Here is a 16978-nt window from a genome sequence, read left to right on the forward strand (position 1 = left end):
CAGTCCCTGATCATAACTAACACAATAATCATCGGATTCAGAATTTTAACCCATTAACTGCTAGTTTGTTTACATAATTAAATTGTTGGTTTTTTAAATGAAAAATTTCCCCAAACTGAATTATCTATTTTATTATTGTATTACAGAATAGTGTTTTTTTATTTCGCATTTTGCGAATAAATTGTAAGTGACTTTATTCTGAAAATTAGATTTTATTCTTTAAATGTAAAGTAAATAAAAATAGTTTTTTCTTCCTAAAAATTGGACTTACTTCTTAACATTTAGACTTAATTTTTTTATTGCAAAATTTGAAGAAAAAATTCCACTTCTTATTTTTGTCCCCCTTATGCCTGGCCCTAATACTTTGTACTTGTACTCCATACAATATTTTGATAAAAATGCAATATTTCAATATTTATGACTTTATTCTCGTAATTAGTGCACCCACATTAATTAAATATTTTTTACTTTACTCTCGTTATTAATTAAATATTTACAACTTTATTCTTGTAATTCATTCAATATTTACGACTTTATTCTCGTAATAAATTAATTATTTACAACTTTATTCTCGTAATTAATTCAATATTTACGACTTTATTCTCGTAATTAATTCAATATTTTCGACTTTATTCTCATAATTAATTCAATATTTACGACTTTATTCTCGTAATTATTTCAATATTTTCGACTTTATTCTCATAATTAATTCAATATTTACGACTTTATTCTCGTAATTATTTCAATATTTTCGACTTTATTCTCGTAATTAATTCAATATTTCGACTTAAATCTCGTAATTAATTAAATATTTACGACTTTGATCTCATAATTTTTTTTTTTCTAAATGTGGCATTAATAATTCGTCGTAGATTCGACGTAGATGAAAAAGAAAAAAAACTCTTTCTACTTAAATGTCCCCTTCCTACACATCAATATGATTTTCCAAATGAAAAGAAACACCAAACATGTCCCTCATGAGGCACAAAGGTTAAACAATATTCCCTTTGAGTATAAAACCTGTGAAGAAGAGTTTCCCCGGAGAAGGAGGCGGAGGAGGAGGAGGCCGCTCCGCGGCCCCTCGGTCAATGATCTCAAACCTGCAAGAATTTCCTGTTTTACAGGAAAACCTCCACGTCAGCTGAGACTGAGAGGAGGCGTGTACCTGCGAGAAGGTTCAAACTTAATCCAAACGAGTAAACACACACACCTGCCTGTTCAACCTTCTACTTCCTGCTTCACATGCAGATAAGTATCCAGATTACAGTGTTTGTTTTTGTTCTTCATCTTAACCCATAAGAACCCATGGTGACACGCGTGTAACAAACACTTTAAATCTTCTAGAATCTCCCATATTCAGCTTTATGCTTCACCTTAACTCATTAAATCCCTCAGCAAGACTGTGTGACAGTGACAAGAAGTGACTTCTCCAAAATATGTGTGTGACTGGAAACAGAAATGTGAAAAAGTAGCTAATTTCAAAAATCATATTTTTTGTTACTAAGTTTAAACCCATTTAACAATTCTAATTCTAATCTAAGTACATTTGACCAAATATGAACAAAAATAATCCTATCCTGTCACAATTTTGATCTATGTTGTGGAGATGCAAAGAAAAAGGCAAATTTGTGTTTCTGTGAGCAGAAAAGGTGTTTAGTTTATTTATTTCAAAATAAGAAATATCATATAAATAACTTCCATAAACGCCCAATGTAACGTATATGTCATATCACAGATCTTTGACATTTAGGGGTAGAATGTTTTCTTTTAATTAAAACATCATAAATGTGTTTTTTGTGGTCCACTTGGTCTGTGGTATATCCCCCATAATTTTACTTTAAGGACTAATGGGTCTGGGTTCTTATGGGTTAATTTATATCCTTACACGTCACCTCAAAATAAAATAAAAACATTTGATAGCTGGAGCTGCCTCAAAACTCAGTATTTATTATTACTATTACTATTACTATTTCCTCTTCTCCTGGTACACTGGCATGGAATCTCACTCAATAGGTCTCTGCACTGATTTCAAACTTCAAAGCCGCACTTTTGACTTTTGCATAGTCCATAGTGATGTCACATCAATGTCCATAGCCACGTATGCAGCACGAGTTTTACCCGTTAGCAGTGATGCTAAATGAAGAGCCCAGTCTTCTTGAGGCCATCTGCTGGCATGAGCAATCCTTTCAAAAGTGATTAGATAATGTTCAATGGCATCACCACACCACACCAAGTGTAGGGCTGCATTTTGGGGCCTTTCCAGCCACGAAATCTCCCCAAACTGGGATGCTGTCCTCCAACAGCCACCTGCAATGGTGCAGCTTCAGGCCTCTCTTGGACTGTTGGAAGTTGTGGTTGCACATGTTGAACCTCCTGTTTCAGCTGCTGGTGCTGGATTCCCTTCCATCGCTCTTCCTGTTGCCTGTGCTCCACCTCTGTTCTGACATCATGGCAGCCTGCTGATGCATCAGGCAGCGCAGAAGATCGGACAGTTCAGCTATTGTTTCTTGTGGTTGACCACCTGCTGCCACCTTTAGGCTCACCAACATTGTGGGCCTCTTCCGGTGAACTCTCCATCAGTTGAGGTTTCTTCTGTCTAGTTGACATTTTTCTTCACTGCCTCCTATTGACCTGGATACCATCACTGCCACCAAATGTTACAACGCAAGACCAGGGTGGTGTAAGTTGTAGGCAGACTCAGGAAACATGATTAAGTATCCAAACAGTGTAAATTTATTTATAATGCCGCCCAAAAAATATATACAAAAAAATAAAGCGTTATCTGGGCATAACTCCATCAACAGTAAACAATGCCAGCTACATGTCACATGTACACACCTACACATATCCTTCCCCCCATCAGCCCAAAGCAACTGCTTTTATAGCTTCCTTAATCAGCAGGAGTCACCCTGCAGCCAGCTGTACCATTTGCACAGGGGTAATTCACAGAAAAACAGAGCAAACACAAGAATTTACAATGCGGATCATACCTTGAATTCCGACTACCCCACCAAAATGCATGTCGTCATCCCATATCAACAATTACAGTTAAAATTATCATGGCATCACCGATGATATCACCCAGGGTACAAAAGGAGGAAGTGGCTGGGCGCCTCCTTCCTTTATCCTGAGCACCAGGTGAGTATGGTGAGTATTAGGGAAGTAAACTGAATCAAACTTTAAAAAAGTTATGCTGGGCTTACACCAAAAGATTTCCCCAGTCCCAGAGTAAAAACTGAAAGTCTTTAGTAAATCTATGAGTTTTACTGGAGTCACGGCGTTCCCCTCATCTCCATCGTTCAGTTTAAGGTAGTAATCTGTTTCATATCAGTCTTTTCCTAGACTTGGGTTTGGATCATATCAAACATGTTTGATATTATCTCAAGTCTCAGATAACGTGTAACACAATCACCAACCAATAGATGAGCGGCGGAAAGGTCCCCGGTTCCAGACCGGCCAGTAAAACCAGTAAAACCACTTAGACAGGAAAAAGGAACATCACAATAATGCTAGTAAGCTCAGTCCTCAATAAAAATATAGTGCTGTCATATATTTAGAATTTTGGGGACTGTTTCTTAGTAAAGAGAACAGTAAGGAGACCAAAATGTATAAATAAATGTATACATAAATAAGTAATAAATAATGGATGATTAATGTATGATTATCTAGTGAAAGTTGATAGAGCTGATAAATATAACTATTCAATTCAAATTATAATTAAAGTGGACATAAATGTATATTATTAATTCATTTCTAAATGTCCCTTTCCTTTATTCTTCCTTATATCTATTTTTACTGTAAAATAGTCAACTTTTCATGTCAGAAAAACAGCTTTTTCAGCTTTGTGAGGGTCATTTGGTGGCGTCTTCTCCTCTTCTTTTTTTTTTCCAACACTAACCACTGCACACACTAAAGCAGCTGGAGCCAAAAGCTGCTTCTCCTCCATTTTTTATTTCAAGTTTTTACTAAGAACATGATGGGAAAAAATGCTAAAAGAATCTCATTGCAGTCTTGTAGATAGTGACCCTGAAAGATTGACAGTCTGTCTAAAATCTCAGTGTAACACTAGGCTGGGACTAAAAACTCTCAACACTTGTCTTTAGATGTGAGCAGGTGTGAGCTGATAGTTTTCCAGGAGTCTTTTTCAAATCTTTTCAAAGTCTTCTGATGTTTAGGTAGCATAAGTGTTTCAATTCAACAACAAAAAATCCTCCCTGCTAACAGAAACAAACCCAGGATAAAATAGGGTTAAAAATAACAAAACAAACAGTTACATTGATATGAAGAGCTGCCATGACAAAATAGTGACAAATGGTGTCACGCATCAACAGCATCAACTTAATCAGCACAGCAAAATAAAATAAAAAGTCTAGTTAATAATAGATAAATGTAATGGAGCTCAGAGGAGCTGTTCTCAAAGCCTCAGGAGGATTTCCAGCTTTTCTCCGGCTTTGAGAGAAAACAACACCAGTAAAAACACGGGGTGGAGCAAACAAAGGTGTGGCTTTACCTGCAGGTGAGAAAAGCCACAGCGCCATGGTTACTTGATCTGCTGTGGAAGTGGTTAGACGACCTCAGCAGCTCGAACAGAGATGGCAGGATCCGGGATCCCTGTTTGTAGATGTGATTTGAATACTTGCAGTTGACAGAAGACAGCTAAGACTCACACCTCGACTGCAGCTCAAAAGCCTGAAAAGTCATGAAGTTTACCAGTGAAACATTTCTTCTGCTGTGTATCTGAAAGGACGAGAAGACACATCAGGGAGTGTCAACATGCTGGAGAGTGGCTCTGATCGTAAGGGACAAAGGTACGTCAGCTTTTTGCAGGTAATTCTCTGAGTTTCTGTATGACGAGGGAGAAGAGGAATTGCTGAACCTCAAAGCTGTGAAGCTTTTAGTCAAGTTGAAAATCTATAAAACATTTAATCTGTCTAACATTGAAGTGAAACCTTATAAGTAACTCAAATACTCAGTGGTCAGAGAGTCAGTGGTTACCCTTTTTATTCAATCAAAATTAGAATTTTTTTTTTGTTTGTTTATGGGTTGAAAGAGAGATACAGTCATGTAAAAAAAAAAAAATTAGACGATTGTTTTCTTCAATTTCTTGTTCATTTTAATATCATAACCATAATCATTATCAAGAAAACCATAGAAAACGTCTAGATATCAGCTCTTAAATTAAACTCTTATGATCTATTTTTGTTGTTGTCATTATATTTGTCCAAACAAATGTACCTTTAGTTGTACCAGGCATTAAATTAACAAATTCAATTAGGAAAACAAGGGTGGTCTAATAATTTTTTCCATGACTGTATAATATGTTGTTTGTTTTGTGTTTTTATTCTTTAATTGCTGAATCTTAATGTGTATGTTTTTGGATATAATGTGAGGCACTTTGTAACTTTGTTTTTGTAAGTGCTATATCACTAAATAAATTATTATAAAGTTATTGTTCACAGTACTTTGACATTTTACTTTAGTAAAATTAGATTAGATTATACTTTATTGATCACACAATGGGGAAATTCACTTGTCAAAGTGTTGGCAAAAACAGAAGCAAAAGGTGTGAATATAAGTAGTGGTAGTTTAAATGAAAAATCAAAAATATAAATACAGATCAATACTCAGACTTTTCACACGTCAACATCATGTTGTAGTTATTTCAGCATCCTTTTAAATCAATTTACTGCAGTTAAAAAGCACACAATCAATAATACTGGCGTATTAGCGGCAGTCAGCCTAGCACCTCTCATCCTGAACTCCATTCAGAAAACAAGCATTTTAAAAGTCGTTTGCTTGTCGTCTTGCAAACAGACCTGACAAAACATAAATTCAGACTTTTTACACATCGGCATCATGATGTTGTTATTTCTGCATCCTTTTAAATCAATGTATTGCACTTTGAGTGCACAAAATCGCTTTTATTTTGGTTCATACTGCTGTATTAGTTGCAGTTCACCCTGAACTCCTTTCATAAAACAAGCATTTTAAAAGTTGTTTGCTTGTAGTCTGGCAGACAGATCGCACAAACATGAATTCTATTACTTTCTATTAATCTGCATCATGCTGTAGGTATTTTGGCATAATTTTGATCTGTTTATACTGATGTAGTGTTACTGGCAGTCATCCAGACACAGTTTGTGGAGAAATCACTAAGATGTGTTATAAATCCAGACATGTCCCAGTTTAAGCTGGATTAAAAAGTCCAATATTCACCTTTGACATGTAGCAGAAGTATGAAATAAGGTAGGAATGGGAAGGGTCTCTGTCTCACTGTCTTGTCTCCGCTCTCAGTCAGGGGATGGTGGACGCCGGTAGGCTGCCGGAGAGAAGCTTATGGTGCAGCTTGTCGCGGCGTCACTGCATCTTCTTCATCCTGGTGTTGGGGGCAGTCTTGTTCGTCTACAACACAAATATACAAGATATGATGCAAGACCTGAAACCGACAGAATGGTGGAGTCTAAATGTATTTCAAAATCAGAGACAAAACGTTATGTATCCGATCCCCGCGTCTCGAAACACTAAGAAAACAAACGCTTCAGTGGCTCAGCAGACGACACAAAACAGAACTGAGAATATGACATCAGTAAACATGACTCAGCCGACTTCGGAGACAATGTCACAACAAAAAACTGAGCTGCCGCCACCACCGCCGGTTCCTTATAAATCTCCGGGCCCATATCTAGTTGAGTACCCTTACAAGTACAGCTTTCTCATGAACGAGCCACAGAGGTGTGAGCAGGAGAATCCCTTCGTGGTTCTTGTGGTTCCGGTGGCGCCCCACAACAGGGCTCATCGTGACGTCATCCGCAGCACCTGGGGAGCAGAGAGTCTGGTCCAGGGCAAAGTGGTGAAGCTGTTCTTCTTGCTGGGGCTGCACGCTGGAGTTGGCGCCCAGAAGGTCCACGAGCAAGTGCTTCAGGAGAGCCGGGAGCATCATGACCTGATCCAGAGCAACTTCTTGGACTGCTACAAGAACCTGACCATCAAGACGATGGTGATGCTGGAGTGGCTGGACGCCTACTGTTCCAGCGCCACCTATGCCATGAAGATCGATTCGGACATGTTCCTGAACGTTCCCAATCTGGTTAAAATGTTGCTTAATGCTCCAAAGAAGAACTACATGACCGGACTGGTGGCCCGAGGAGCCGCGGTGCTGAGAGACCGGAGATCCAAGTGGTGCCTGCCGGTGGAGGTTTACGCTCCGCCGCAGTACCCGCGCTACGCTCTCGGCCTGGGCTACGTTTTGTCTCTGGACCTCCCTAAGAAGCTGGTGGAGGCGTCCAGACACGTTAAAGCAGTATACATCGAGGACGTGTATCTGGGGCTGTGTATGCAGTACCTGGGCATCCCTCCTACCGACCCCCCAGACGGGAGATACTTCCATGTGTTTCCTGCACAGTACAGCCGCTGCACCTTCTCCAAGCTCATCGCCACCACCACCAGGCCAGACACTGACCAGGTGAAGATTTGGAAAGACTTCAAGAGACCGGGTCCGTACTGCTGATCCAGAGAGAAAAAAAAAAAAAAAAAAAAAAATATATATATATATATATATATATATATATATATATATATATATATAAAATACACACACACACACAGTCATGGAAAAACAATTAGACCACCCTTTTTTTTTTTTTTTTTCAATTTTTTGTTCATTTTAATGCCTGGTACAACTATATAATGATAACAACAAAAATAGCTCATAAGAGTTTAATTTAAGAGCTGATATCTATACATTTTCCATGGTTTTCTTTATAATAACCAAAATCATTACCAAAAAATCAGATATTCATCAGCTTTTCTTATCAGCTAGTTTTGTTGTTATCATTATATTTGTCCAAACAAATGTACCTTAAGTTGTACCAGGCATTAAAATGAACAAGAAAACAAGAGTGGCCTAATGCGTTTTTCCATGACTGTATAGAGAATGACTTATATTAATATATGATATAATATATTGATCAACAAGACTGAATTTTCTCAGCTCCTGTTGCCAGATTTTTTCTATTTTTATCAGGGCTGCTTGAATATGATAAAAAATGATTATTATGGTCAATATTGAGACCGTGATTATTAAACATGATTTCTTTGGAAATGCATTAAATGAACTTGAAAAAAATGTTTTTTTTAAAAAACAGAAGTTTCATGAATTTCAGGTATCATACAACTGAAAAAGAGATAAAGTAAATAATATATGTTTAAATAAATGGTATAAAAATAAATAAAATGATTAAATAAAAAACAATAAGATCCACTAAATCTACTGCACTTTCACAACAAACTGAAAACAGCTAAATATGTTTTCGAAAGATGAAAATATATTACACCAGATATGTTGCAACTATTAAACCTATATTCATATTTAATCAGTAATAAACGAATTAGACCAAAATAAATTACATCAAATATGTTGCGGTGCACTGCCAAAACACAAATTAATTTAACTAACTTTTTTAAAAAAGAGAATAATTGCAGTTTGGAAAGTTTTGCTCTTAAACCTTTTTTGTTTGATTGCTTAATAAAGACACATAAGTAACTCCATCAAATAGGAGGGTGTTAAAAAGAGCAGACTGGACAAAGTTAAGTGAAAGAAAACAAAAAAAAGACAATCTTCTGGATAAAATATACTAAAAGTGTATTTTACAAAAAACGGTGCAGAACTTTAAAAGCCTCTTTTCTCCTCATTTAAGTAATTTGACTGAATTTAGTGACATTTTCATGCACTACACTGGTCTCTTTTATCCATTGTAACGCTGGTGAATGTATAACTAAATATGAAGGAAACAGGTATTTCTTTGAGCACCCAAAGGCATCAGATGATGTTTGCATGGATCACAATCAGTTTACACACAGAGATTATGTGGTGGTTAAGTAAAAACAGGCAAACATAGAGTTAATGACCAACGAGTATGAGGTGGTTTGCTCGTGGTAGGCGGAGCTGTCAACACAAATATGTTACAGCCTTGAACAAATACTGCAACAAAAGCTCAGCCCCGTCATTCATTCCAGCAGGATGTTCCTTTTTTTTTTTTTTTTTTTACAGCTGCTGGTTTAAAGCACTGGTGACAGAGAAATGGCCCTCTTTCTTTCTTCTGCACCAGACGTGTTTCTGCACGTCACAACATTCAGGGACGACGGGCCTTTTGTCTCTGCACTGCAGGAATTTTGTTCCACACTTTACCTGAAAGTGGCCTTATCCTTTTTTGGGTTTGACTTCAAGCAACAGGAGGGACCATTTGGATGTAACCGAATCTGAATATATTGTCTGGGAGTCTAGACATTTTCCATGGTTTTCTTGAAAATGGTTTTGGTTATTATCAGGTTGTACCAGGCATTAAAATGAACAAATGCTATGAAGAAAACAAGGGTCATCTAATATTTTTTTTCCCACGACTGTATGTGTGTTTTCCAGTTTTCCATCTGAATACAGAAAATTTAAATCCTTCTGAGGTGCATGAAGACGCAACAAGAGTTAATTTACATAAACAGATAAAAGCCATTATAAAAAATACTAAACTAACACCTTTTATATTGTCTCCTTGAGTGCACTCCAAAAAATATATTTTAAATACTTTATTGAAAGAGCAGTTTGATATTTCCTAGACTGCAGAAACACAATAACTAACTAAATATAAATGTAGAACTTTTGGTTTGTGACCTTGCTGTTGCTGCACGGCCACATTTACTCCGATGTCACACATCTGAACCTGAGTGCAAACATTAAATGTTGGAGAAATTTAATTATTTACTAGTTTTTAGTTGAAATAGAAGCTTTTGTTTAGCAGCTGAAAGTTTACAGCAGATATTCGAGTCCTGTAATTGCAGCAGCAAAAGTTTTACTCTTTAATCTCTTCTGTTTTATTGCATAATACAGACACAAAAACAACTTGTATAAAACTGCAGTCATGTCAAACTTATGCGGTTAGAATTTACGGACAGATTTATTTATTTGTAAAACTTTTATAAAAAGGATACAAGCAGGCTTAACGGCAGATTACACAGACATGCTTAACACTTTTTATTGACGTGTAAACACAGATTGTTTCTGTTTCTGTTCAAGCAGCAACAAGCAGTATGTGACAAAATTCTTTACATTTCTATGAGAACTGGTTCTGCTCTGCTTTGTCAGATCAGTAGTTAACTGACTTTATTGACTTTATCATGTTTGATTGGTTGAAACAGATTTAATCATCACGGCTGTGCAGTAGTTAAACAGTACTTAAAGAAATATGTTCACACTATTATGATAGATAGTTAAATATTTATTGGCAGGTGGCATCCTGGTAAAAAATTAACAGCTTTTATGCACAAGTGCTGACTGTGCCTTTTACTGTAATTTTACTGTTCATGATGTTATAGGTTTGTGTTTTTACTACTTTTATCAGCCGTTATCTATGTTCTCTTTAAAGCCACCCCACTCCATCATGGTGGTTGCTTATTGGTAATTGAGTGACTTTGGTGTTTTAAAGCATTAGATTGCTGATATTAAGAACGGTATTCTAAACTTTATTCTAAACTTTCATACTGCTTTGGAAAACATCTATCCCATTGCCAGGAGGCAGTTGCACTCTCACAAATTGTTGCACTTTAAAAAAATAAAATGTGAATAAAATATGTCATCCTGTCTTGGCCCAATGTTACAGGATTCCTGAAAAATTGTGTCTATAGTCAATCATTTTTACGTAATCCTGCTGACAAACAGACAAACCAAACAGTAAACATTACCTTCTACAGTGGAGTTAATAAATAAGTAATCCTTTCAAGTCATCTTTTTTAAACACAAGAATACCATTTAAATAAGGTGTTTATGGGTTGGTTTGGTTTTACCAAAGTCACAAAATAGCACAAACAAACAAATTGATCAAGGCAGTGGTAGATCAGCAACTCCTGTGTCCTGTGAGGTAAATAATTGTTTTTGTTAATGGAATCTGGGGGCTTTTGAAGAGAGCGTAGATAACTGCTTTAGTATCTCCCCATAAACCAAATCCATTTCAGTAAACAGTCTATTTACAATATTTTACCTTGACGAGAAACTGAAGCTATCTATGCTCCATTCAAAGCCACACTGCAAAAAGCCAACTTGTATTATTTGGCCTAAAACAGTGATTTAAGTTGGTAAAACTTGGAAATATAAATTGTTGACATTTAGGGCAATAATGTAAGTTAGCACAACAAAGCAAGCCAGTTGTCTGCTCAAAAACAGGTTTGTGAGTTGTTGTTACTTATCTTTAAGTTGGGGTTCAGAACAAGGGACAATAGTTCTGCTAACTCTTATTTCTTTTTTGTGAAATGCGGGAAAGTGGTGAAAGTCAGTAGCGAAAGCTAGCGGCAAACTGATGCTAGCGGCTAACTGATGCTAGCGGCTAACTGATGCCAGTTCAGCACATTGCAGAAGTTAGCAGAAGTACGGATTAAAAGTTATTACAATGTAAAATTATAAGTTAGTACAACTTACAGATGAGTTGACAAGAATCAGCAAACTCAAAAACAAAACTTAAATATTTAGTTCAATTGTCCAACTTAAAATTTTATCGAAGTTTGTTGCCTTGAAATTTTGACTTCACCCAACTTTTCTTTTTTTGCAGTGCACCAGAGTCCATTGACAAAAGCAGTAATTTAACTTGCAGAACACGGGCGTTGCTGGAAACGCTTCCACCTAATTTAAAAGGATTAGTTTCAATTGACCAAAGTTAAACAATGGGACAAGCAACTCCTGTAATTCAAGAGGTAATTTTGCTGTTTTTGTCAATGGACTCTGGTGGCTTTGAAGAGAGCATAAATAGCTTTAACATCTCCCCGTGAACCTAAACAGAGCTGTCTGACAGCAAGCTAAATAAGGCAAAATATTCTAAATACAGAACACACTTAAATAGATTAAGCCACTGACTATAGATAACTACATTACCAAACTATCCCTTTTACAAATGTGTCTCTGTTTTTACGTCTAAAGAGGAAGAGGCCAAAGACAAAGTTTGTTTTTTGTTGGTAAGATGAAGACTGAAGCGCAATAACTTCAACATGCCGCCCACCGAGCAGTGTTTCCATGTTTAAAACTGTTGAAAAATAAAATATTCCAAATAAATTAATTTATCTAATGAATGAATGTGGATTTTCTTGATTTTAACTGACTTTTTGTTTAGTAAAGTTTATTACACTCAGGAGAAATGTGACCTCAGACTTTAAAAAAAACCTTTTTCACCTCCAGTTGTCAGGCAGAGACACCAAGTGGACATTTTATACACTGCAACTGAAAAATAAAACAGCTTCATGAAGATTTCACAGAGATTTACTTTGATATTCATGTACATTTGCTTATTTATTTATATGCAATGATTTTATTTCCATTTTCTGCTATTTTACTTCACTACATCTCAGAGATAAATACTTGTATATTTCTATTACTATATTATATTATATTTTCCTACTATTTTTTATTGCTTGCTTATTATTTCTTATGTTTTATATGCACTGTTCACTGTTTTTCTTTTATTTCTTATATTTTGTTCTTTTATTATTTTTAATATTTCTGTTTACCTTTACTTTAATTGAAGGAAGGATCAATTTAAAAGTAAATGTATATTATACTATCTATTTTTATTTTTATTAGCCCCATAGTTTCACATTCTTTACAAAGGCAAACTTAATTAATCTAAAACTAAATATATTTCGTAAAACCAACGAGAAGATTATTTCATTTAAACCCTGTATGTTAGATATTCTTTGGCAAAAAAAGGGGGGAAAGTTGCTTATTTAATAAGGCAAATATCCTTTATTTTATTACCACAAACTTTGAAACAATCTTTACAAAAAAGACAAAAATAGATCAGCATATTTTCATATACATTCTTTACCAAAACAAGGTGATTAGCTCCATATTTTAGACATTTTTCCCAAAACAGGGAAATATGTATTTCACATTAAAATAATCCATTTTATAATGAGTAAAACAAATTATACTTCTTTGACGATGTCATGTCCATCGCGAATAAACGTCTATACGTCCGCTTAAATATCAGAGAAAAAATACACTATATCTGTAGAATTTACCTGAGAATCATCACGTTTTAAAGTTAACTTCAGTATTAAAGTCATCCAGTGATAGTTGTCTGTACATCCATATACACATTGCAAACTGGAAGTGTTAATAACTAATTCAGCATAGTTTTAATGGCACCAACTGCCAAAATGTCAACAAATCTAGCACGCTCCATAACTTCCAAACTTGCCTGAGAATCATCACATTTCTAAGTGATAGTTGTCTGTACATCCATATGCATAGTGCAAACTGGAAGTGTTAATGGATTATTCGGCATACTTTTATTGGTGCCAATTTGCCAAAATGTAAAGAAATATAGGCTAAAGTAAACGGGGCTCAAGTTGCAACCTCCAGCAAACTAACTTCAATAAACTTCAATTTCTACAATTTATGGATCACATTAATTTATGATTAAATGTAGATTTTTTTAATTAAAGAAAAATGTATTTAAATCTTTTTCTGTATTTAGACATATTTTAGCTGATGAGGAGATACAAATGCAGTTTTAAAAAATACATGACAAGACAAATGTCTCAAAGAAACCATTTTATTTTTTTGTTTAATAGTTAAAGTGCAAATGAAGAAGAACATGGACAGAGTTGAATAAACACTTTATGTATTTACACTTTTGGTGTTTTCACATTCAATAAAAGACAAAATAAAATAGAAAATAAATTAATGTACTTCACTGGACCGTTAAAGGGAATGTCATTATAAAACATTTAATTTGCTAATTTCCTCTTGAAGTTATGTCTCAGGACCAAGGGTTACAAAATAAAACAAAACATATTAAAAGGTCCTTTAGTGCAAAAAACTCAAAACAAAATCCAACAAAACTGATAAAAAATTTTGTCACATTTTAACCTCCAGAGGTGTCTTGTAACATTAATCCAGCAAAGGCCGACATTCACAGTTTTAAATCAAACAACTTAATTAATTGGGCCCTTTACAGAGATCAAATCTGTATTATATCTGTTCATAATAAAAAAATACTATGTATATATTTATAAATTATAATTTTTAAAGAATGAAAAAAAAATCTTCTTCTTGTGAAACACAGCACATATAACTTTAATAAGGTTGAGTACTAAGCGAGGAGTTTTACGCCTGGATTCCACTGGATGCGTAACGACTCCGACAGGGGTCTGTCCGCAACGACTGCGTATCTACGCAGTCCGTCAACACCCACCGGATCCGTCTGTGTCGGAGCTGTTGCGGACAGCAGAGTCCCGAGGACGCACTAGATCTCGCGAATTCACGCCTAATCAATTGATATAACTGGAAGATAATCAACATCTCCTCGTTAATGACTGGAGACAAATCCAGCGACTCCGTCTTAACGAGCGCTAACGAGGTCGGCCGGCTTGTTAACGAGCCGGCCGACCTCGTTAGCGAACCCGAGGTATTTTATTTTGAAAATATACCGGTGTTTTATTTTGTGTCTGTGCAAGACTTCCTGTCCCGAACGATCTGCTCTGTGCTGAATTTATGCGTAGTGCTCCGTCGTCCGACAAAAATAGAAGCTCTGCGCAAGTGTTGCGAGGGCTGTCGGATGGCCGTGCGTTGTCGGACTCATTACGCAGCGGATCTGCAGTCGGTGGAATCTCACACATTGATTATAATGGGTGCGTAACGGCTCCGACGACGGATCTGCAGCCGTTACGCATCCAGTGGAATCCAGGCGTAAGGCTTTACAGTGTTTTAAAAGTAAACAAAATCAAAATGCGGTTTAAAGATTACTGTAGCCTGTATTTTTAACTGAAAGATAATGAAATTACATTTTTTGGTTGTTATTTAGATGCAGATGAGGAGATACAAATGAAGTAAAAACAAATCAAAAACAAAATAAAATAACAGAACATAAGACAAATGCAAAGAAACCTTTTAATTTTTTTGGTAAATAGTAAAAATATGCAAATGAAGAAGAATATAGATAGAGTTGAATAAATACTTAAGACAAGATGAGCAGCAGCACAGGTGTCAATGAGGCTCGTTTGTGTTTTCACAATTTATAAAAGACAAAATTAAAAAATTAAAAAGGAATCTACTTCACTGGACTGGTGAAGGGAAAATGTCATAATGCAGCATTTCCTTGGCTAATACCCTCCTGAAGTTAAGTCTCAGCGTCAAGGGTAAAAAAAAAAAAACCTTCAGTATCTTAGGATGTCCTATTGTGCAAAAACAAAATAAAAAACTAATAATAAATCTAATCACATTTTAAGGATTCATACAATATTCATCCAGCAGAGGCCGACATTTACAGTTTTAAAACAAACAATTTCATTCACTGGCCTCTTCACAGATATGAAATATGCATTACATCTTTCATTCATATCATTCATTCATTCTCCTTATAGTGGAGCGGCTAAGTGCTCATTTTTGCCAGAATCTTTCAGTTTATGATACAAGCGTGAAAATTGGCATGGACACTCTCCATGGGTAACTTAACAAGAAAATTGTCCGAGACATTTGAAATTTTAAGATGGCGGCCATTTTTCAAGATGGCCGACACCTAAGTGAAGCAGTTAAGTGATATAATGGTTTATTTGGTGATACAAGCATACAAATTGGCATGAGCAGTCTCTGTTGGTCACTTGACAATGACCCACCGACAGTTATTTGAATTTCCAAGATGGCGGCCATTTTTCAAGATGGCCAACACCTTAGTGGAGCAGTTAAGTGATATAATGGTTTATTTGGTGATACAAGCATACAAATTGGCATGAGCAGTCTCTGCTGGTCACTTGACAATAACCCACCCACAGTTACTTGAAATTCCAAGATGGCGGCCATTTTTCAAGATGGCCGACACCTTAGTGGAGCAATTGAATGATATAATGGTTTACAAGCATACAAATTGGCATGACCAGTATCTGTGGGTCACTTGACAATAACCCACCCACAGTTACTTGAAATTCCAAGATGGCGGCCATTTTTCAAGATGGCCGACACCTTATGGAGCAATTAAATTATATAATGGTTTATTTGGTGATACAAGCATAAAAATTGGCATAAGCAGTCTCCATGGGTCACTTGACAATAAGCAACCCACAGTTACTTGGGTTGACAAAAAAACACTCCCAGCCACTTGAAATTTCTATTTTCAAGATGGCCGCCCCCTGGATCCTCAAAACAAGTTTTAACACATCATAATACAGTTGTGTTGATTTGTTGATCATGGACAGATTAGACAAGAGTGAGTATCTGCACTACCAGGGCACAATGGTGATATATGACTGCTGTTAAACTCAGAGTGGGGTTCAATGTCAGCCAATTGTAAAGTTAGTCAAAGAAGAGACGACAAATCTCTGAGTAGTTTTAGTTAACCGGGTGGTGTACAGATCGTACAGGGTAAAAATGGCATTGGATGAACGATTGGACGTTGGAAGTGTAGGGTTTAGGCATGAACTTAGTTGTATCCCATACATCAAAGTGCTTATTAAAAGGTGGTAAAAGGCTAAACCCTCGGCCTCTGCCTTTGAATTTGCTGCAGACATTGCAGAAGCCATTATAACAGTTGAGAAAACAAACAGCAGGACACCAAGATCATACTGGTTATGATACCATTGCAAGAAATGTTCCATTATTTCATAAAATAAATGCTCTGCCTATCTTACGTAGTCCAACCCGACTAGATGAAGGTGATGGCATAGAAAGCACATTGACAAGAAACAGAGCAAAATATCATTCAAGCTGTAAACTTATGTTCAACAACACACAGCTGGAAAGGACACAAAAAAAGGCATCTACTGCTGCTAAAGACACTAAAGATACCAAAGATATCCATGTCAAGAGGTCAAGAAGATCTCAGACTTGTTATGAGGCTGGATATGTGTGGGGACAGACATTGAAGAGACACCCACAAATGCTGAGCCCGTCCGACTGGGGATGGGTTAAACGGGACAAGGAGAGGAAAGTCTTCTGGACTCCACTTCC

The 16978-nt window shown here is 36.2% G+C and overlaps 1 protein-coding gene across 1 annotated transcript; it reads left to right on the forward strand.

Annotated features, from left to right (window-relative positions):
- Nucleotides 1-4773: 4773 nt before the first annotated feature.
- On the forward strand, nucleotides 4774-7507 carry LOC131988459 (beta-1,3-galactosyltransferase 1). The gene is made up of 2 exons (XM_059353576.1): nucleotides 4774-4808; nucleotides 6295-7507. The coding sequence occupies exons 1-2, from the start codon at nucleotides 4774-4776 to the stop codon at nucleotides 7505-7507; spliced, it is 1248 nt and encodes a 415-aa protein (XP_059209559.1).
- The last annotated feature ends 9471 nt before the right edge of the window (nucleotides 7508-16978 follow it).

This window comes from Centropristis striata, chromosome 2 (genome assembly GCF_030273125.1).
Source record: "Centropristis striata isolate RG_2023a ecotype Rhode Island chromosome 2, C.striata_1.0, whole genome shotgun sequence".
Lineage (NCBI taxonomy): Eukaryota > Metazoa > Chordata > Actinopteri > Perciformes > Serranidae > Centropristis > Centropristis striata.

Bases quoted from the DNA above. Each gene is read 5' to 3' on its own strand.
- LOC131988459 (XM_059353576.1), top strand. From the start codon at position 4,774: ATGCTGGAGAGTGGCTCTGATCGTAAGGGACAAAG. The intron at 4,809-6,294 runs GTACGTCAGCTT...CTCCGCTCTCAG, and splicing joins TCTGATCGTAAGGGACAAAG to TCAGGGGATGGTGGACGCCG.